At 40.8% G+C, this 21,536-nt stretch overlaps 1 protein-coding gene across 9 annotated transcripts in view; it reads left to right on the top strand.

Moving 5' to 3' along the window:
* Positions 1-21,536, top strand: part of UNC5D (unc-5 netrin receptor D) — a 490,573-nt gene that overhangs the window by 310,393 nt on the left and 158,644 nt on the right. For all 9 annotated transcript variants that reach the window (XM_023630502.2, XM_023630501.2, XM_070253543.1 and 6 more), the window contains exon 4: positions 3,511-3,614. In XM_023630502.2, the coding sequence (XP_023486270.2) occupies positions 3,511-3,614 (104 nt within the window). The remainder of the gene's footprint in view (positions 1-3,510; positions 3,615-21,536) is intronic.

Genomic DNA, 21,536 nt, shown 5'->3' with positions numbered 1-21,536 from the left:
GGACGGTGGAAGAGGGAGAAAGGCTGCTTCTTCCTGGTTATTTTCTGTCCCTGTCAGCATCTCCCTAGCAAAATATCTTCATCTTGGACGTGGCAGTTGGTTCTTGTTTCGGGCTTATTTTTTTCAAATACTTTCAGAACCAGCTTCTTTATGCCCCCAGAGATGCCAGCACCAGTCTGGCAGGCAGTTCTTCTTCGGAGGTCTGGGTCTTGACTTTTTGGGTCCCTCTTCTAAGTTCCTGAGGTGCCAGCACCAACACCCAGTGCCCTCTCCGGACATTAAGTCCTCTCTAAGCTGCGATGTTCTGTAACCCAGTTCTGTTCTCTTCCTTTTGTCCCTCCATCCCCCATCCCTAGTGTGGGTCTTGCTTCTAGAAGTTTCCCTTTTGCCTTTTTAGGTCTTCCAATTCTTTACATTAATACTTTCTGCTGAAACAACGGGTGTGCTTTCTGTTTCCCTATCTCGATCCTGACTGATACACGTTTTTTCTGTTTCACTAGTTCAGTTTTCTGCAGTATTTAGTATGCTGTTTACCATCTCCATGATATATATTATTTCGAATTCAGTAGTTATGTTTTTTTTCCCTCCTGCATAGTGGCAGTTTTCTTGATCTCAGATGTTATCCTATTTATAACTCCCTACTCTATGTTCTCAGTTGCTATTTTCTTTTGACTTTAAAGAACTTAAATTAGAAGTTATCTAAAAATGCTTCTTGTTTCTTGTCTTAAAGAAAGCCATTTAATTTCAGTTCTATGGTTTGTCTCCTTCATTTGTAGTAGAATTCTTTTTATGCGGCTGGGGATGTTTTCCCTACTATTAGAAGTTGCATAGGTTCCTATCCGAATCTTTCAAGCCTTGGAATTAACATAGGTGATAAAAGTATTTAGTTTGCCAATTCAGAAACTGAATAGGTTGGATGACCTATGGTGAGAATAACAGGAAGCATTTACCTCTGTGTCTAACAGTTTATTTCCATAATTTTTAGTATATTCAGTAGCTAGCTGGAATTTGTCTGGTATGTTTGCCCTCCTTGGGAGTCCAAAATGCCAGCAGCATTAGACATACTCCAGGACTCAGTGGTACTTGGATTTCTCACTTGATGTGATACCTGGTGTGGGGTCAGCTGCCTGTTGTGAGTTGAATCCAGAAATATGACACCCCAGTTGTTCTTTGACTCCCCGCTCCACTGCTGTTAATCTTTGTATCTTCACCTTGAGGATGTGATTCTTGTTGGAACTCTTCTGATGATTTCAAATGTCAATTGGGAAGAGCAAGAGGTTGGGTGGATCCTTTCTTCAATCCTGGGTTTATGAGATATACTAGAAATTTCTCAAGGTTTCTTATTTGTGGACAATGTCCTTTCCTATATCCCAATGTTGATGCAGGGTTTTCCTTTTTATACACATATTTAATTATCTATTTCATGTAGCAGTTGAGAATGGGGAGGAAAAATGGCTTCATTCTAGCTGTCTTTTCATCTGCCGATGCAGTTAAGGTACTGGAGTGTGGAGCTAACTGTAAACTATACATTTTGTTACCTTTTCCATTTCTATTGAGCAAAGAAAGTAGATAGAAGCAGAAGATAAATAGAAATTCCAAATAATCTGGGTGAACACAGATTATTTGGTGTTGTCACAACTGCAATAATCATCATGGAGCAGCACCGAGTGAGACTTCCTTTTGAAAACAAAGCAATCAAGGAAAAGGAAAAAATGGCAAACAAACCAAACAAAATTAGCCACAAAAACACAACCCTTTCCATTAGCCAACTGATGTCTCATGTCAGTCACTCACACTCTACAGTAGACTAATTTTGATACAGTCCTGATGAATAAATGAGTCCTATGGGAAAGGGAATTTTGACTCAAAGATCCCTTGTGGGAGAACAAAGGAGAATGTGTGATCAAATTGTGCAGGAAACCTGTTTTTTCATTCTGGGGTTTACTCAAAGTTCCTTCACTCATAGTTTTGTCATCAGTTATGTGACCTTAACCACACTTGGAGTCAGAAATTCTGAGTCATAAAAACTGTGGCAATTATGGATCTCAAATAGAAGGAAGCTGGCTTTACAGTTTGGGGGACAACAGAGAAATGAGAAGATGGATCCTGCCGCCTGCCTGCAGTGCCAGTCCTTTGAAGCTCTTTTGTCTCATATATACTCCTGAAGATCTCTGAATATATAGCACTACTGACAAAAGACATCGGTTGCCTCTGGGAGGGAAAACATTAAGAGTAAAATTCGGAAGACAGTGAATACATGCATTGCTGTGCTTGTTATTCATCGAGAGTTTTTGACTTGCTAAAAGCAAGTTTAACGTATTTATACAATTTATAAAGAGGTAACTGATTCTGGAGCTCTGCTCTTTACAGGGAACATATTTCATGTTATTGTAAGCACTAAGGAAAATTAAATCAATAAATCCACAGCCTGTAATTTGAGATACTCAATTGAAGAAAAATACATTGTCAGGGAGGGAGGGGGAAATCGTTTCCATTGAGGAAGACTTGTAAGACTGCCTTTGCTCTACTATCCCAGGCTTTCAAGTGACAGCAAGAATTAAGCCTGTGCTTTAAAATTATCAAAGTGTTATGACACCTCAAAAGAAGCAAAGACCAACTCCCACTTTTGTTATTGAAGCATGTGCTCAAGGGGAAAGCCATGCAAATGAAGCTCTTTCTCTCTGAACTATCCGTGTGCCCTCTTCCCTGAGAAAGCTTTTCTGGGTAGCAGTCAGAGGCTGGATGTCAGGATGCGTGGTGAGTTTTTCCCCATCACTGGCATTGATGCTCTCTCTCTGTGACCACTGGCAAGCCAATTAACCTCTCCAAGTGTCCCCCTTCCCCCATGTGTAAAAGGTTAATAGTGCAGCTTGTTTGCAAAGTGCCTCAAGCCTTCCATGAAGGGCACTACACAGATACCCAGCATCGCTGTTTGACTGGAGGGCACTGTATTTTTTAATTACATGTTTGGTTGGACAGGTTATAGATTTTGTTGTGGTTGAATGTTGCCCCTTCTCCCTGGTCACAAATAAAAGACTAATAGGTAATCTCACACTATTATCATCTTCTAGAGCCCCCTAGAGGGTTAAGGAATGGCAGAGGTTACAGATTAATAATGCATTCTTTAGTTAATAAAAAAAAAGTCACATGCATCTCAACTGCATAATAGCTGTGGATGGCAATTTATTAGGCCAAGTGTTTCATCAAATGCTAAGCAGCTAATGCTGGCAAAGACTCATGGAATGATGAGGTTTTTTTCCTGCTACCAAGTAAATCTTTTATCCTTCACATCAATCTAGAGCATTAGGAACAGTTTTGTTAAAGTTTATTTCAAAAGTACTTGTGAATATTTGGGAAAATGATTCTCGTATTCTGGAACTCCTGAAACAAGTGACTTTTTTGTGTGTATCTCAGTTGTGACATTAAGCTCACTATTTTATTGTATTTTGAGCAAATGGGAATAATACCGGCCCTAGAGCAAAGTGTCATATATCTCACAATTCTTTGCAGATTTACGGAAAAACTTTGAACAAGATCCGCAGGGAAGGGAGGTTCCCATTGAAGGCATGATCGTGCTGCATTGCCGCCCCCCGGAGGGAGTCCCTGCTGCCGAGGTAAGACAGAGTCCTGGGACGAGGCCTGTTCCCCGGAGGGAGGGCAGAGTCCTGTGTGGTCCAAATCAAGTAAAAGAGCCTGTGTCTGGCATTCTTGCTGCCTGGACCCAATTGCTAAAGATGATGAAGAAATTATGAAGGAAGTAAGTTGGAAGAGGAAATTGTCTCCTGTCTACCTGCTTATAGACCCAAAGCTCTTGCCTAGGCAACTTGGTAGGATTGGGTCTGTATTCTTACTTTTGGTGACCTCAGATCATGCAAGTGGCATCCTCTGTGCACTCAGCCATTCCCCTTAGGCACTCTGATATGTGTGTTGGCTTATGAATGAATCTGAGCTCTAACAGGCAAAGTCATGTGAACAAGTGAGACAAGAGGTGACAGGAGGTGAGCCCCTAGTGCCGAGTTCACTGCGGTTGCACTTACTCATTTGTCGTTTGCTTATGAAATGAACATTCATGGGGCATTTATTATGTTGTAGGCACTGTGCTGGCATGACGGATATAAAAAATGCTGAAGCCACAGGTCTCTGATGTGTTATCCTTTCTTCACAATGAGGCGTCTGGAATCCAGTCACTGTGGGTTTTGCTCCTTGCATGTTTTCTGGAACTTCTACTGTACTGTTAGAATATAAGTATCAGTAGCAACAGTCTATGGTAATAGGGAAGGCTTCCTACATCTCGCAGTCAATTAAAAGATGTTCGGAGAGAATAGTAGTACAGTTATTCAGGCAGTATTGTGAAGAAAAAGCTAAGAAGTAAAGAAATGCTTAGTGGAATGATAAGTTTATAAATGTGGATCTGAGTTGAGCCATAGGTAGTCCAGTTGCGACTCTTCTCTGAGAAGTGATGTCCTAAGAGCTATGGTTTATTCACTGAGAATTAGAGATATAAAAAACAACAGGAGCCTTTGCCTCACATTGTAGCTAAAATTTCTGTGGGATTTTGTAATTGGAAGGACAAAGGAGTAGAGAAAATAAAGGGGAATGAAAAACACACACACATTTGCATATTTAGACAGAAAGCATGCTGGGTGGACACTATTGAAAGCTCAAATGGTTCACAGCAATGAAGTAAACGGACTTGAAAATGAAGTGGAACGTTCCATGCATGATATGAAGTGATTAGAAAAGAAAATGCTTATTTTTAGATTTTCATTTAATGTGAAACGTAAAGATACTTGATCTTCTTTTGCCACCTTCTTGTTCCTTCCAGAGCATGCCCTAGTTTCCCGGATGGAGTGACAGGCGCAGGGCGTTAAGTGCACAGGTGAACATGTCAATCTTGCTTAGGACCCCCCACGCGCTCCCGGGAGTATCAGCAGTTCGCTGCAGTCACTACCCATCGCTCAAAGTCCCAATTTACAAATGTTTCATGCATAAAAATGTCTCGCCTAGGTCATGCTGGCTATATGTGCAGCCTGGCTTCCTTCCAAGCCTGTACTGGGTCACTGCCGTCAACGTTGGCAGCTATGAGAGGAATGAGCAGAAGGGAAGGTCGTGTTGTTATTAGCTATCTTCCCATGGGAACCTATCATTCTCTAGCTGTCTAGTAATCAATTTTTACAGCTGGAAGAGAACTTAGAGATTTACCTGGCACAGCCTTTGCGTTTTAGAGACAAGAAAACTGATGCTCAGATCAATGACCTAACCAAAGGTCTTGCAGCCACGTAAAGGATAATTCTCTTCAAAATCTTCCAAAAGCTCCCCAGAGGACTCAAGGTGAAAGTCTGTGTTTTTTGGTACCTTACATGGCCCAACAGAATCTCACCTGCTGTTACCTCTGACCTCATCTTCTGCTGCTCTGCATCTGACCCCCCCTATAGCCACACTGGCCTCCTCACTCTTCCTCAGGTGCACCAGCCATGCTTCTGCCTCAGGGCCTTTGCACATGATGGCCCTTCTGCTAGAATACTCTTTCCCAGCTATTACATTGCTTCATCCCTTTCTTAGGGCTGCTTAGTGAGGCCTGCTCTGGATACTCTGTTGAAAATGTCACTTTTGCACTCTATACATATACTTTCAAGCCCCTTTCTCTGCTTTGTATTTTTCCCTTAGCTTTATCACAAACATACTGCATTTATTGTGTCTATTTTCCATCTACTCTACTGGAATTTAAGTTACATGAGGAGAATTTTTGCTTAATTTTTCATTTCTGTATCCCCAGAACATAAACAGTGCTTCTCACATCCAGGTGCTCAATAAATATTTGTTGAATATGAATGAAAACCAGTTTCCTGCATGTATTGATGAATATTTGAGGTTAAACCAGGCAAAACTGTGAAATCCATTAGACTTGTGGTTGTTTTTTGGTTTTCTCCTATTCTGGATACTAAAAAGTGAGTACCATCTGCTCTCAAAGACATAAATTTAAACAAGGAGAGACCAAAAGAGAGAATGATAAAGGTTGTGCAGTCTGGTGAGATAATAGCCAAAGAGGAAAATACGCCTTGGTGTGTAAATGCATCCATGAGTGTGCACACATGCGTGCATACACACACGCATACCTACACCCCACCCCCAAATACACACAAACACATCCACCCATGCACTGAAGCTTCTTCGTAGAGATTGCAGGGGATTTATGAATTACAAGGACTCCTTGGCCCTTCAGGGCCATTGCTTGTGGAGCGGATTCCTGTGGGAGAATGGGCCAGCCTCTAGGAAGTAAGCAGCGTTGCCATCTGTTCAACTACTTATGAAAGGCTGAACTTGAGTTGAAGCTTGGAAGCAGCTCTTTGCACATCCCTGCATATTTCTTGCCCCAACACCCTATTCTTGAAGCAAATGAGTTCTGCCTATTGGCTCAATCCATTTTCTACCTTCATTTGTTTCTGACAGTGCTTTTCAGCTGTACCCGCAGGAGCAGAACAGCATGTGAAAAACTTTCAGTAGTGGCACAAACCAATGTCAGTGACAGAATATTTGGGAGAGTTGTTGAACAGGGGAGGAGGGAATACATTACAGACATATCAGAAAGAATCTTTTCTTTTCTGGTACCAACCTTCCTGCCAAATTTCCAAACTGTGGGCATTCACTTTCTCTATTAGTTTCCTAGGGCTGCTGTGAGAATTACTTCAAACTGGGTAGCTTAAAACGACAAAAATGTCTTCTCTCGCAGTTCAGGAGGCTAGATGTCTGAAATCAGGTATAGGCAGAATTCGTTCTTCTCACGGGGCTCTGGAACAGAATCTGTTCCATGCTTCTCTCTCAACTTCTGCTGGTTTCTGGCAGTCTTTCCTGTCCCTTGGCTTGTAGACACATCACTCCAGTCGCTGACTCTGTCTTTGCGTGGTATTCTCCTCTCTGTGTCTCTGTGTGTCTGAATTTCTTCTTCTTATAAGGATGAGTCATGGCTGACCCTAATCTACTGCAGCCTCATGTTAATATTCTGGCTCACAGTAGGTCTGCAAAGACCCTATTTCCAAATAAGGCCACATGCACAGGTTCCGTGGACATAAAATTTAGAGGGGAGCCACAATTCAACTCAGTACACTTCCCATTCTTCCTTTGACATCATATCACTCTTTTATTTTAGACATGTATATGTTATTAGAAATAAATTTCAGAGCCGCCTGTCTGAAATTAAATAGAGGACCATTCCATAGAGCTGTTGGGGCTGTAGGATAGTTTAAAACAGAAATTGTGAGCTGATGAGGGGAGAAAGCTTTGTTTTCTGCATTTTGTTTTGTAGATGGAGGTGGAGAGTATTTCAGCTACATTGTGCCTTAACGGGCGATTGTGGGGCCCTGACCAGCATTTATAGCAACATCTTCATGCAAGAAAGCATCTCAGTTCCAACACTGGAGTTATTTTGGAAGTTCACTTATTTATGGATTGGATACTACCTATATCTGTGTCCTGACATTTACAGCTCTTTTAGTTTCAGCAACAGCTAACACAGTAATTATCACCACCCACATGTGCTTTTGTTGAGGGAAGCCAGAATGAGAGAAAAAAGCTGAGAAAGAGAAGGGCAGAGATAGGGAAGAAAAATGAAAATGTTCATACCCTCCCACAGTCGGGGGTTCCCGGGGTGGAGATGTCTGCCAATGGCTGTCAGGTGGGCTTCAGATCTTGAAGAGTGTATGTTTGTGCTTATTGACTTCACAGTCCTGTGAGGATCCTACCGTTGACTCTTCAGTATAGCAGTAATTGAGAACTCCGCTTGGAAATTGATCAGTTATGTAATTGTCACTGAGAAATATTATCGGTTATCTTCCCTGATCAGGCCATGTTTCACACTCTCTAATGTACCACTTGGTTTCCCTCCTACCCACCTCTTCTCAGGCCCTTGGGGTCATCACTGGAAGGACTTGTGGCTGGCAGGGCCACTGGTACATCAGCTGGTTTTGTCCTGCAGTGGCATAGGGGGTCTTCTCTGTGGCACATTGAAAGGCACCTTGGGGGAAAGTCTAAGTCTTCTTTTCACAAGACTGTATGTATAATTGTCTTCTCTCTGCAAGATAGAGCTTTCTTGGTAACTAACTCATCTACATAACCAGAGAAAGTGGTTTGTATAATAAGAATAGAAAGAACTGCCATTTATGGACTGTCCCCATGTGCCAGGCACTGTTAAGTGGTTTTTCTATGTTATTTCATTTAAATTTCCAAGGACTGCTATGAGATGCTAGAAAGCTGTCGGTGTTTTCCTGTCCATCTTACTGGAACTTGTCCATGCTCTCAGATCACTAGGAAGCCAATCTAACCTTAAACCTCAGATCTTTCCTTTGTCTAACAGTTTTTGTTTGGATTTAGTGAGACTGTGGGTTCAGTTAGTTTCCCCAAGCATTTCTTAAGCTTGGGAGCCCCTAGGCCCGCGATAGCATATCTGCTTGCTATGCTGCCTGCCGTTCTACCCTTAGAAGTAGACTTTTATGGATTAAAATCTCTTTTAGCTGATATGCTAATCCTGAATCTGCTATAAATTTTGTGTTTCTTTGTTTAAAATAGATAATCTGGTGATAAAACTAAGAACAGAGCACTGAGAGAATAAGCTTTGGGAGCTGAGGAAGACAAGGAGCCCGAGGCCGGACATCCATGGAGCCTCTGTCCTCCCAAGGGCCCAAAGCTTGGTTTTGATGCTGTCCTACGAGATAGGAGGATACTGGGTGTCTAAAGTTACAGGGAGGAGGCAATGGTAGAGAAGAAAAGCAGACATATAAAAGGAGAAGTAAGAGGACCAAGGGTAATCTGTACCCTCATTAAATTTTTCTTACATTTGGCCATGGCCCTGACATCTCAGAGTCAAGAAGGGTCCCAGACTTAGTCTGATAGGTGCGTACTGATGTCTTGTGGCAAGGTTCTTTCTCCTGGTATACATCAGTGGGATAGGGAGATGGAAAAAACAGAACTGAGGATTGTTAGTGTGGTACAACGGAGGAAAAGTATGAACTTTGGAGTCAAAGAGATCCAGGGTCAAACCCTGACTAGCATTTCCTAACGTTATGACCTATCACAATTTACTAACCACCTGAACTCAGACTCTTCATCTGAAAATGGGAACAATACTCCCCTTATAGAATTTCTCTGATGCAAAGAAGAAGAAAAACCCCCAAGAAAATATAAAAATATTTAGCACAGTTTCTAATACTAAATAAATAGTCGAGATTATTGTGGTTTCTCTTCTTCCTTCTCCTCTTAGTCTTTTCTAAAGTTTCATGACCTTTGATTTTCAGAAAAAAATGTAGGGCTCCATTATGGTTGGGGAACCAGATTAAAACTGAAAACTCTTATAATATCTAACACATTTTTAGCCCCATGGAAAAGGGGAGTGCTGCTAAGACCATCCTTCCTCACCTCGCCCATGAGCTCTGCCTCTGCTGCCTGTGCCTTCTGTTCTTGCCTTTCAAGTTCATCAAAGGACAAAGACACTTACCAAAAAGCTTCCTGCTTCCCTCCTTGTAATCGATCACATGGAGGAAATAAATGGCGACTGAGAGGAGCTGGTGACTATCAATGTTTGTTCCCATTACTTACCCCATTGAAGAGTCTTATGAATGGTATTATTGTTAGTAAAAACACTTTTCGAAAGATAGTATATAAACTTGGAAATTCACACCAGACTCATTTAGACACTGGTTTGGATGAAATAATAGGACACACACTTTTTCCAAAATACCTGAAATACGGATGGATGATAATTCAAGCTTTTCTAAATCCCATGAGCTCATCCTTTAGCTGGATGTATTAGAACGTATCTGTCACTACGGTTACTTTTAACCTTAACCCTGGGCAGTTGTAACTAAAGATAACAACTTTAGTGTTTGACACTTGTTGTTCAGCTAAAACCAATTTACTCTTTTCAAAACAATTCATTATCCCACACTGCACTTTTTTATACTCCCCAATTAAATGGAAAATCTATCTTTCATAAAAGTTAGAAATTATGTCCAATGAAAATCCGACATTTTAATGGTTTTCCACAGATTAAAATTGTAGAGTTCTCAATAAACCCTGATTTACTGATGTTGGCTGTAAAATGGTTATTGCTGTTAATAAAGCCTGTAAATCTTAACAGGTTATATTTGCCTTGGTCAATAAAACTTGCCATAAAGTCTTAGTGTCTAAGGCTAATTCTGCTCACATCGAGGTAAACAGCCTACTCAAAATAATTCAAAGTCTTTGAGAATTAGGCCCCAAAGCTAAGAAACTGACAGATTCTAGCCTTGAGTCACTGCATGCCAGGCACTTTTCTTGTTTTTATCTCGCCAAGGAGTCAAGACAGTGCTGGAATTAGAAAAGTCAAGAAGGTCAAGGGCTTTAGTCAATGCATTGTGGGTAAGGAGAAGGTTCCCTTCTTTCTGCTGGATGCGAAATCAGTTTTGTCATTGACTGATCACTGGGTTGGAATGCTTGTATAACCAGGAGAGGTTCCAGGAGTGGAATGAAAGAATGTATTTTCTGTTTCATAAAGTATGCCAGAGTCATACAAGTGTTGGAAGCCAAATTATTTGTTGGGTGTTGGGGGCAGGTTAGGAGAAGGAGGTCATTCCCCTTCCAGTTGCCCACACAGAAATCAAAGCTTTCTTAAGAAACTCTATTAATCTTGGGAGACTTGGTGGACATTTGTCATGTTTCTAATGTTTGGGCAACTTCTTTTTAAGTCTTACCTTCCTAAGGTAAAAGCCAAGAAACTGGCATTTTTCATCTTTGTGGTTAGGCCCCACTAGTCAGGAGTTCTTGCACAAGATGAGGTGGAAAAGTGAGCAATGTAAGGTGGTAATTGTGTGGGAATCCTTCTCTGGAGAGGGCGGTGGTGGAGATGTCCAGCTCCAATGGGCAGCTAGAGGAACTGGCATCTCTCCCAGGTCTCATGGTTGTGAGCCAAGCCATGTTTTTTGAACTGCAAGGGTGTTGCCAAATGACTGTCGCTTTCCTTACAGTGTCATTGAGCGGTTTTCCTGGCTATGTGGCAGCCTGGCCTGACTCTCTGGCCCTCCTGGATGTTCTGGGCACTACTGTATTCTTTCCTGCATAAAGAAGCCAGAGCAGAGTTTGATGTTTGCAATCAAGACTTCTGACCATTACTGTGCACGTGTCCTGTCTTACTTATCTTGAGGATACCTTTGAACAGTATCTGCAAATGGCCACTGGAACAAAGAAAATCACTAGGAGTTAAAGACCATTTGTGGGATGTTTTCTTTCTCTTTATCTGTAAAATAAGGAAGGGCACTAGAAAGTTCCTAAGGCCCCTTTCATGTCTGTTTCTGATGTATAAACAGTAGAATCTCCACACTATCTATGACATGTTTTAGTAATTCTGCCCAGAATGGTGCCAGACAGTTTTCAAATCGGAAACCCTTTGCCCTTCTCCCCTGTGAGGGTATTCTAAATGAAAGACTCATTTGTTGCAAATGTGTTCATTGGCATAAAACCCAGGAGAGAATCTTATGACTTTGCACTGTTTAATACAAGAATCACTAGACTATTGTGTTTAACCTCAATCAAACAGACTATGAAATGAAGATTTTATTTAAAAAATAAGACTCTTAATAATTCTCTAGAGAAATGTTAAGTGAAGAGCCCAACTTCTGAAGCAATGGACCTCAGGTATAAATAATTAATCTAATTTGGTGCAGCCAAAGCAGAGAGACTGTCTAATAGTGCAGATAAACTTTGCTTTGAGGAGACTGACAATGAGGACCCTTGCAGAAAGCCACATTTGATTACAATATATAATAGTGCAATAGAAACCTAATGGACTCTTAGGAAAAGAGAATGTTGAATTGGTTAAATACTAGTAATTAAGTGCCAGTAAATTACTTCTCTAAAAAGACTCCTGCAAAAAAAAATTTTACTATCGTAAGAGAGATGGGAAAATGAAGTTAACATAAATTGTTTAAAAAGTGAGTATCTGCAGCCCCAAAACCCTCATTATTAATGCTGGTCCTTAAGTAAATCTTATTAGTGTACTGACTTTTGCCACATCCTTATCTGGGAAGCTCTATTTCTTTACTGAGGAAGAAAAGGAGAGAAGACATCTAAAGTTCCTGATTTGTATTTATTTTCCTTTTTCTTGTTCTGTATTTCTGGAGGGAGAGAAACGTGGAAGATAGAATGATGTTTGCAAAGCCAAAGGGAGAGACCCAAGAAGAGATTGCAAAGGTTGCTCAGTGGCTGGTCTTGCTCCTTTTTTTCCTCTTTCTCTACACTCTGCTAGGTCAGCTCCACATACTCAGTCTTCTTTCCTTCTAAGCACTCCTCTGTGACAGTGTTACTTATAGTCCTGTCTCTGTGTCCTCCTCATTTCTCCTAGCCTGGAACAACCTTGACCTCCTCCATCTGTCTGTCCTTTGAACAGTCTTGGAGGATGTGTCTTAACCCGGCCAACCAATGCCTTCTTCCCTGGCTGCCCTAGCTGACACCGATCTCTCTTTCTTAGAAATACCTCCGTGGACTGCTCAAGTAAGGACACATTTTCTCCCTCCCTCTAAACACTTTTATAGCATATTGCTTTGAACATTTTTTTGTTTTCTTTTTTTTCCTCTGTCTTGTATGTAACATTTCATGACTATATATTCCTCAATGTAATTTCTTCAGGATAAGAAATGCCAATTTTACTTTTCAGCATCCTTTCTACTCCGCTTAGCAGATAACACTAAGACACCTGGGAGTATATTAGATCTCTGGGAAGCATTGTGACTTGGAGGATGAATATTGACACAACCGCTGTGTGGTACATGTAATAATAAACTCTTATATTTAAATGATCACTTTAAAGTTTACGAAGATTTTCACGTATATTGACTTATTTGCTCCTTAAAGCTACCATTTGTGGGTAGGCAAATACAGCAATATCTCTGTTTGATAAAATCATTTATTCCATATATAAATTTATGAAGAAACTACTGTATAGCTAACATTTATTGCACACACTGTCTCTGTCAGGCACTGCTCACTGAATCCTCCCAACAGCTCTCTGGGGTATGTGCTGGTGATATGCTGGGTTTATAAATAAGGAAACTGAGGCACAGAGAGGTAAGCAGTTTACTCGAGGGCACAGTTACTGACTGATTAAGTCAGTAATTGAACCCAGACAGACTGGCTTCCAAAGCTATTCTTTTAAACACTATCTGATGAAGCTTCTTTATGCATCAGACTTTGCTTGATGAGTACAAGCTGAGTAAGAGAGCATGCCTTTTCTTAACTAGCCCGCCATCCTATTTTATGCATATACAGCTAAGAGGATTAAGGTAAGATAATGGCATATATGAATATGCAAGTGTGTGCACACACACTTACAGGCATATTGATTTTCCTCCATTTTGTTTCTCCTGTCTCTCATTCCAAGTCTGAGCCTTATTGTTCCCCAGTTGCAGTTAAACCCTGTCATTTGAAGGCATTGAAATCTGCATTGTGCTCAAGTTCTAGAGATGGTTGCTCAGTGCCAGTGACGACTTTGAGCAGGCGTTGATGGGATGGAGAAACACTGTTGACAAAATATATCTTTATCCTCCTCCCTCTTCTCCCCCATTTTTTTTTTTCTAGCAGGAAATTACATCCTTTATTCTTTCAAAAATATAAAATTTGCATATTGTGCTTAAGGCATCTCAAATTGGGAGGGAAACAAATAGATCAAGAAGGAAGGTGGCTTGGAGGAAAAATAAGAAGGCCAGCGATCAATAGTAAAAATGGAAAGAAAAACACACAAGCAAAGGAAATGTATGATTTCTAAATTAACATAATGAAGGCATAGAGCTATTTCTCTGTCCTATGCCTTCTTACACAGTTTAGTGGCAATAAACAGTCTTTATATCTTGAATTATGCAGAAATAAAAGCAGTCTGGGAGGCCCCCACATAAATAGCTGCAGTTCTGTAATTCAGCAGTAATGCTCCATGGGCATGAATCAAGAACTCCATCCCAATCCTGCTGAGACAGCACGGATTTAATGTTTCTATGAAGCGCACTACACACCATCCTGATTCACTTAGCAAATGTAGCCTGCCTTTGTTTTTCAGTCAGAACTTATTAAAACAGCACAAACAGCCACAACCACGACAATAACAGCTTCTCCTGGTAATCCTTTGCCATGATTTCCAAATCCTAATTGTTGTCTGTATAGTCTACTTGGAAGGAAATGCCACTTTCTCTAATGCCTTTTGCTTTTAGTTAACTGTGGGAAATTAGAAGGTACACCAGCACTGTGGGTGATTTTTCACGTATCTGCTGGTAAAATAGAGCGTGCCCATTTCTCCTTCTTAGGGTAGTTTAGCGACCTGCAGAATAAGCACCTGCCTCCAGGTACTATTGAGATATACCCAGCTGATCTTATTGCAGTTTGGCTTCAGTTCCAGAATTCATGCCTGCTGAAAAAAATCCTAGATGGCCTCTTTCATTGCACTGCACAGCTCTCAAGCTTCCCCACTCTGTAAAATCTTAAGGAGCTGCCATCTTCCCGTGGAGCCAGCTTAGCTTCAGCACAGTCGGTCCATTGAGTGAAAGAGTGACTTACTGAAACTCCCAAAGCTTTGGTTGGTGTAAATTGCAGTGGCTTCCACACCACGGATTACAGGCACACCACCCCAGCTTAGCAGCTGCACATTCACATCTGCACGTAACTCAGATTCACTTGGTTGTATCAGTTAAGCTTCCAAGCAAAACATCCAGCATTCAGAGCTGAACAGCTGACAATCCCCTGCTGTGGTGAATTTTGATTTAAATATAACTGAGTCTCTCTTGGCTCTGGCTTAACTGAATTGGAACTGTTCTTTTAATTGTTGATTCCGTATTGGCTTACAGAGCTGGCTGTCAGTCCTCCCAACAGATTCTCTCTATAGATGTGTTTATTAATCGTGTGCGATATTCCTCATCCTCCGTGGACTGCCAGCACTGGCCCTTGCTAGTCACCAGTGATGGTTTAAACTTTGATTTCTGTGCACAGGAAGTGGCAGACTGATGATTCATGGGTTGGCTCAACAGTGTCATTTGGCGATCACCTTCGGGAGGCAGCCCTGGCATGCCACTGCAGGGAAACAAAAGCACAGATCTGCTTAATGTCACCAAAATTTGAAGGAGCCGTCACTCTGGTACATCAATTATGTATGAGGCTAGGTGGTCAGTTTAATCTTTCCTTTCAACATTGTCATCTAGGTACTGCTTGAAATGCCTTTGTTACAAATCTGGGTATGTTTAGGAGTAAAGTATTACGTGGTAACACACATTGCACATTTGCCTGGAAAAAATGTCTCTTTCTTGATAGCTGGAGAGTTCACATTCTCATTTTTAATTAAATCATCAAATAATAGGCAACATGAGTTGGTGCTATAGAGGGGTAATGATAGATAAAGAAAAAGGATAACAAAGCTAATGAGGAGAAAAGACCTCAAAGTAGGGATGGGAGCTGATAAGTACTAGATTGCGTTTTTATGACATTTCCTTCAATGTCATGGTCTGCCAACACGATAGAACTCTCATTGATGATCATCATTGTTAGTTACCATATACTGAGGACCACACGCTCTCTGCTAAAGGTACTTACCATATGTCGTCCAATTTCATTCTCTCAGCTGAGTTAGGTACTATTATCATTTCCATTTTACAGATGTGGAAATTGAGGCTTAGATTAAGTAACTTCCCTAAAGTCTCTTAGGCTGTAAGGGGCCTAGTTCTCTTTGATTTCAAAGCCCAAATCTTGAGACAGTCCTACAGCATCTCTTGTTATTTACCACATGCCATGCATGCACTTGGTAAACAAGGCAGTAGAGATTCCAGCAGGGGTATATCTGACTCCAATGTTGGATTCTTTCTATTATATCACACTCCCCACCCCCTGGCACTGGGTCAGCTATGTTGTACTGATATCAGAGTATGACTTAAAAACAATTCATGGACAGTCTCTTACTTGATCTAATACAGCTTTAATCTCTTGTTACTTTAATAAATGGCTTCTTTGCCTCAAGCCATACAGCAATGAATGAGATATGATCTCAAGCATCCCATAAATGAAATATATATGTAAATAACTATCTAAAACAGAGTGTGATACCTAAAATAATAATGACAGCAGTAAAGTAGAAAGGAGCGTGATTATTTATTTTGGCCAGAGTGGTCAACCAAGACTTTGCAGAACATGATTCCTATACAGGTTTTTGAAAGGCAGATAAGAGATCATTGCAGTGCAAATTTGCACAGAACACTTAGGACCAAGATCAGCGTGGTCAAAAGCTTACAGGTATGAAAAAGCATGGGCAACCAGGAAGTGCACTTAGTTTCATTTTCAGAGACCCCTAAAGAACAAGTGGGAGAATGAATGGAGTAGAGGCTCTAGGAAGTAGACAGTGGCCAGATCACAGAAAGCCTTGTTTGCCATCCTGAAAAACTTTGACTTTTTGCTCACAGGTGGTGGGGAGCCCGTGGAGGATTTGAATCAGAGAAGCAAAATGCCAGTTTGATTTGTCCATTTTTTCAATGTTTATATCAATTTTTAGTTCAAGGACCCAGTAGTTAGATTGCGATAGAGATGCCTCTAGGAAGTTTAAATATATAATTTTGTTAAATATAATATATTAGAAATATATCAAATATATATAAATATATATAAATATATAGTTAAATATATAGTTAAATATATCATTTAAATATATCATATATCATCAATCATCTATATCATTGTTGGAACTAATTTTTTAAAAACTTTTTATTTGCAAATAATTTCAAACTTGCAGAAAAATCTCAAGAATTAGAATAAAAAATCCAGAGAAGAATCCTAGCTTCAACAGAACCCTGCCAAGCGCTGTGACCACCATCCCAGCCTCCACTGCCCCAGCAAGTAGCAGAGCTTTCCAAGCCCTCTTGTCCTTTCTGCTGCAGGGGTCACTTGGAGCTGACCGGAAGAAGTGTAGACAATGTCGACATTTGTGTTCACTGGCCTTGATGCTGTAGCCTCTGAGAATCACAGCCTCAACTCACTCCATTCACTCTGTACAGCTTACCTAATGGGCACCCTTCTCTTCCCTGATTCAGAACAAGAGGAGATGCTGAAGAGAGGGGTCAAAGATCTCTATGCCTTTAGATGCCCCCGCACCATCCCTTCACCTCTGCATTCCGCATGGACTTCCCGAACTATTTGACAAAGCCTTTGAAGGTCTCCCTTCCTCCTTTATGATTGCTCCACATTTCCCTTGAAACGTGCTGAGATTCTTCTATTTACCGGTGACTCCGACCCATTAGAGGCAGGTGTGAAGCTGTAGCTTTTCAGGCTGCACTATGTTGTTCGAGTATTTCACTAAAGCCTGGGTTCAGGGTGGACAAAAGACAGCTGAGTGTTGTCATTACTGTTTCCAAGAGGCAGGATCTTTTCATCCAGATAATGTAGATATCCGCTCAAAGGTTCTTTGGTAACACAGTCGTGGGAAGAGCTTTTGCTTTCTCTCAGATGCCTCTGCCACTCATCGTGGGAAGAGAGTTTCTCCTCACGTCCTCCCCTCTCCCATTGTCTCAATCACCCTCTGTGTTTACTTTCACCCTGGGCGCATTTGTTCAGTTGGGCTTATTCAATCAAGTCTCCCTCATGCTATTATGGCTTACCTTATCTCCTGCATTTAGAGTGCTGGGACCATTATTCCTTTCATTTGCCTGCTTTAAAGGCTGAAACGTCTGTCTAATTCACTTCAGTACCTGGGCCTAATCATGCTCTTATTATTGGGTTTTTACTTCTGAGTTTCCTGGTTTCTCTTGCCATCCTAGGTCCCAGAAGCAACTCTGGATCCCTGAGGCAATTGAGGACAGCTTCTATCAGAGATAATCCCCTTCCCTTTTCTGATACTGGTCAGTCAATACTTAACTCTGACTTGGACTCGAAGACAGAGCAGGGGTTCTCACCATCAACACTATTGACATTTGTGACCTGGTGCCCCTTTCTTGTGGAGGGCTGTCCTGCTCTGAGTGGGATGTTTGGTAGCATCTGTGGCCTCTACTCATTAGATGTTAATAGCACCTCCACCCGCAGACCTCTAGTTGTGACAACCAAAAATGTCACCAGACATTGCCAAATGTCACCCTTGGTTGAGAATCCCTGAGACAGAGTCTTTGCTGGCAGGTAGTTTAGAATCTTACTAAAATGCTATACACAGTGTCTAATACGATGGCTGCCATATAACATGTGCTCAATAATTTTTGGTTGAACTAAGCCCAGCATCAACAGATAGTTGCTCAGGTCTGCCGGCAGGCCTGTGATCACACTGTAGGCAGTGGAAACCACGCCACAGTCATCTCTGTCTAGCCAGCCTTCAGCACAGTACCTGGCATATAATAGACTTTCAGAAAATATATGTTGATGGAATGCTTAAATGAACAGAGTAGGTAAGAAGCTCAAACGAAAATGATTGTTAGATTGTGCTGATTAATCAAGGAGTTACATGTGTTGGGTGGGCATGAGCTGGACCATGAAGGATGAGACCAATATGTATAAGAAGAGATTGATGAAGAGGAAATCAGTACGAGAAGTGCAGTGGGTCAGGCAGGTGTCAGTTCTATCCCCTAAAGAGTGGTCAGCGCACTCTGCCTCTTACTCATCAGAGGGCCCGGTTTTTCACATGAAAAAAAAAAAGCCAAAGTGCACAGCTGTAGACTGCATCTGTGGCCTTAAACTGGTGGGTCGAAAATGCACACTATGGGTGAATCACGTCAGGCCAGCACCCTGCTGAGGAAGTCGCATCAAAGTAGCCTACTGAACCATATCAGAACCTCAAAAGGTGCACAGCGGGGACTACAACATACTCCTGGAGTATGAAGCTCGGTGTCCACTAGGGTGGTCCCTTCAAAGCCTAGGATGCACGCACTTACCCCACAGCTCCACTGGGCATGACTGTGGAGGAAATGTGACATGTTGAAGGTAGGAGACCTGAGTTCCAGATCCCCTTCTCAATCTCATAACTAGGGAAGTTAAAATCCCTTGGGATTCCTTTAAGTGGAGCAATTACTTTTCCTCCTTGAAAGGAAGGGGACAAGCAAAAATAAAGGACCCCTTACAATCCAAGGGAGACATTATTTACAATAAGCATATTTAAGAGCATGGTTCTTGGAATCATAATTCAGGCTGGTAGGGTTCAATCCAAACCCCTCTTTTTATTAGCTGCGTGATCTTAGGCTAATTCTATAACCTTTCTGAACTTCAGGGTCCTCATATGCAAAATGGGATAATAATGCCTCGTAAGGATGCTGTGAAGATTAATTTAAATGAGATAATGTCTCTAACATTTACCTTAGTTCCTAGCACATAGCACAGTAAATGGTTATTGTTATTAGTTATAGTATTAGATAGATAATAAGATCTATTAACACTTTATTTATTTTACTATCTGTCCGTAGCACATCACTGGCAAGTTTTGGGAGCTAGTTTTGCCTCTGTGTTATTCTCACATTGTAAGGTGGTAATATGTTATTGACATGAGGTCATGTTGAGGTTTGCATCCATTATCTCATCTTCTTAAAACCGTTTGGTCCAACTTCATCCCCGCCCCCCACACTTAACCTGTAATAGCTCACCATACTCCAGTCAGGGCTAATGCATTCTTTTCAAGCGATCATGATCTCTCTGGGTTTTAGGGATGTCGCAACTGTTGGAGTCATGTTTTCTCAGTGACAAATCCATTTACTTTCAAAGTAAAACAATGAAGAATGTGAGCAACTTGATTTTGTCATTGCAAGTGCCCTGTATCAGTCAAAGTGGAAGATCCAGAATCAATATGACTAATGGATCCAAGCTCTAAGTGATAGAGTCAGCAAAAAGGATAAATTATCGCTTTCCCCATGCCTCTTGGATGGTAATTTCTTCTCCCTGACTGATCTGTGATAGCCATCCTTGTGTGCTCCACAGCGCTGTCAGACCAGTCACAAGCCAAGCCTGGGAAGCACTTGGTCAATACATCCACTGTGTCGAGCTTTGAGTCATTTTTATGTTTGTTTGTTCCCCTTATTACTTTCTTGGCTGAGTAAAATCTCTATTACTTTGGGCTCAGGAATGGAGAATGTGCTGTGAACACCCAAGGCGTACATTTTATTTTATTTTTATTATTTTTTGTGATGACTTCATTATTCCCTTATGCTTGAGTTTTTCCCAAAATTGTTTTTCTCCCTTCCTCTTTCTTCAGCATCGTCTTCTTTGGTTTCTCCATTTGTTCCAGCTGCATGGAAGTGAGCTTATGCCATTGCTTGTCCTTTTTCCTTTAGAGCAGTGAATGGCTCCCAGACTTCTGATTTCACAGACCAGGAAAATTACTCCCTTCATCCCTCCCTAACAGGAGGGACTGGATAAGTGTTGCCAACAATTAATGATTTTTTTCAAGGAAGGACACTAAGATATAATAAGCCATTTTCCATAATCATTATTTCGTTTAGAAAAAGACATTGAACAACAATATACAATCTCAGAATTATATATTTTAAATAAATTTAGCTGTATAATGAATTCATTATATTGTTATCATTGTTCCTGCTCAAAATTTTTAAAAAAGTCATCATAGATCATGCATTCTATAAATGACTGATACATGGCACCAATCCTCTTCGAACTTGCAACACTAGTAGATTAGAGATAAGAATAGTGCTGAAGGGCATCTACAGTGGAAGCATTAATTAAAGATCCCTTTAATTCTTTAATCAATTCCTATGCATTATTCTAATTTCCAGGAATATTTTTCTTCACATTTTGTTCATGTGTTTGCAATGAAACCAGTACTACCCAGAAGAGAAGTGAGCTTACATTTCCATTAAAAGCTACAGTAGTAAATAAACCATGAGAGTTTCTGTAGATATTCAGTAGAAATGGAGGAGAACCCATGAAAGAGCCAAACCCTGAGATAAACACTGGTGTTACATGAGTGAACATGATTGGCCTTTAAAATTGATATTGTATATCGTTCATTTACAACAGGTATGACCTATGATGATTGCTTTAGCCCTGTGTTTGACTTGCACATTCATGCACAAAAGACCTGAACTGTGGAATCAAAAAACAGGAATTCAAACCCTGCTTTTGACAATCACTGGCTGTGTGATTTTGGACCATTTCCTCTCTCTAAGCTGATTTCTTCACTTAAAGGAGAAATAAAAGCGATAATAATGCTCACCTCTGGATTCTTCTAAAATTTAAAAGAAAGGAAGTATGTACGAATGACTGGTACCCTGCTTGACATATAGTCCTATGGGATACAAACGTGTTCTCTTATTCTTTCTTATTTAGCTGTAACTGCATTGTTGAAGGGGAAACCTAAATGGGGCATCTCAAGACCATTCACGGTATCTCTCTAAATGAACTAATTGTTATGGTTCTTCCCTCCCTACAGGCAGCCAGCTGTTTTGAGTAACATTCCATATATGTATTTGCCTACATAAACCTCCTTGTTAATTTATTCTTTAAAATAGAGCCTTTTCAATTACAGGGGTGTTAATTATTATTTATCACCCCTTAATTATTGCAATCTA

The sequence above is a fragment of the Equus caballus genome, chromosome 27 (genome assembly GCF_041296265.1).
Source record: "Equus caballus isolate H_3958 breed thoroughbred chromosome 27, TB-T2T, whole genome shotgun sequence".
NCBI classification, from domain to species: domain Eukaryota; kingdom Metazoa; phylum Chordata; class Mammalia; order Perissodactyla; family Equidae; genus Equus; species Equus caballus.
This window is presented reverse-complemented; position numbering and strand designations above follow the sequence as displayed.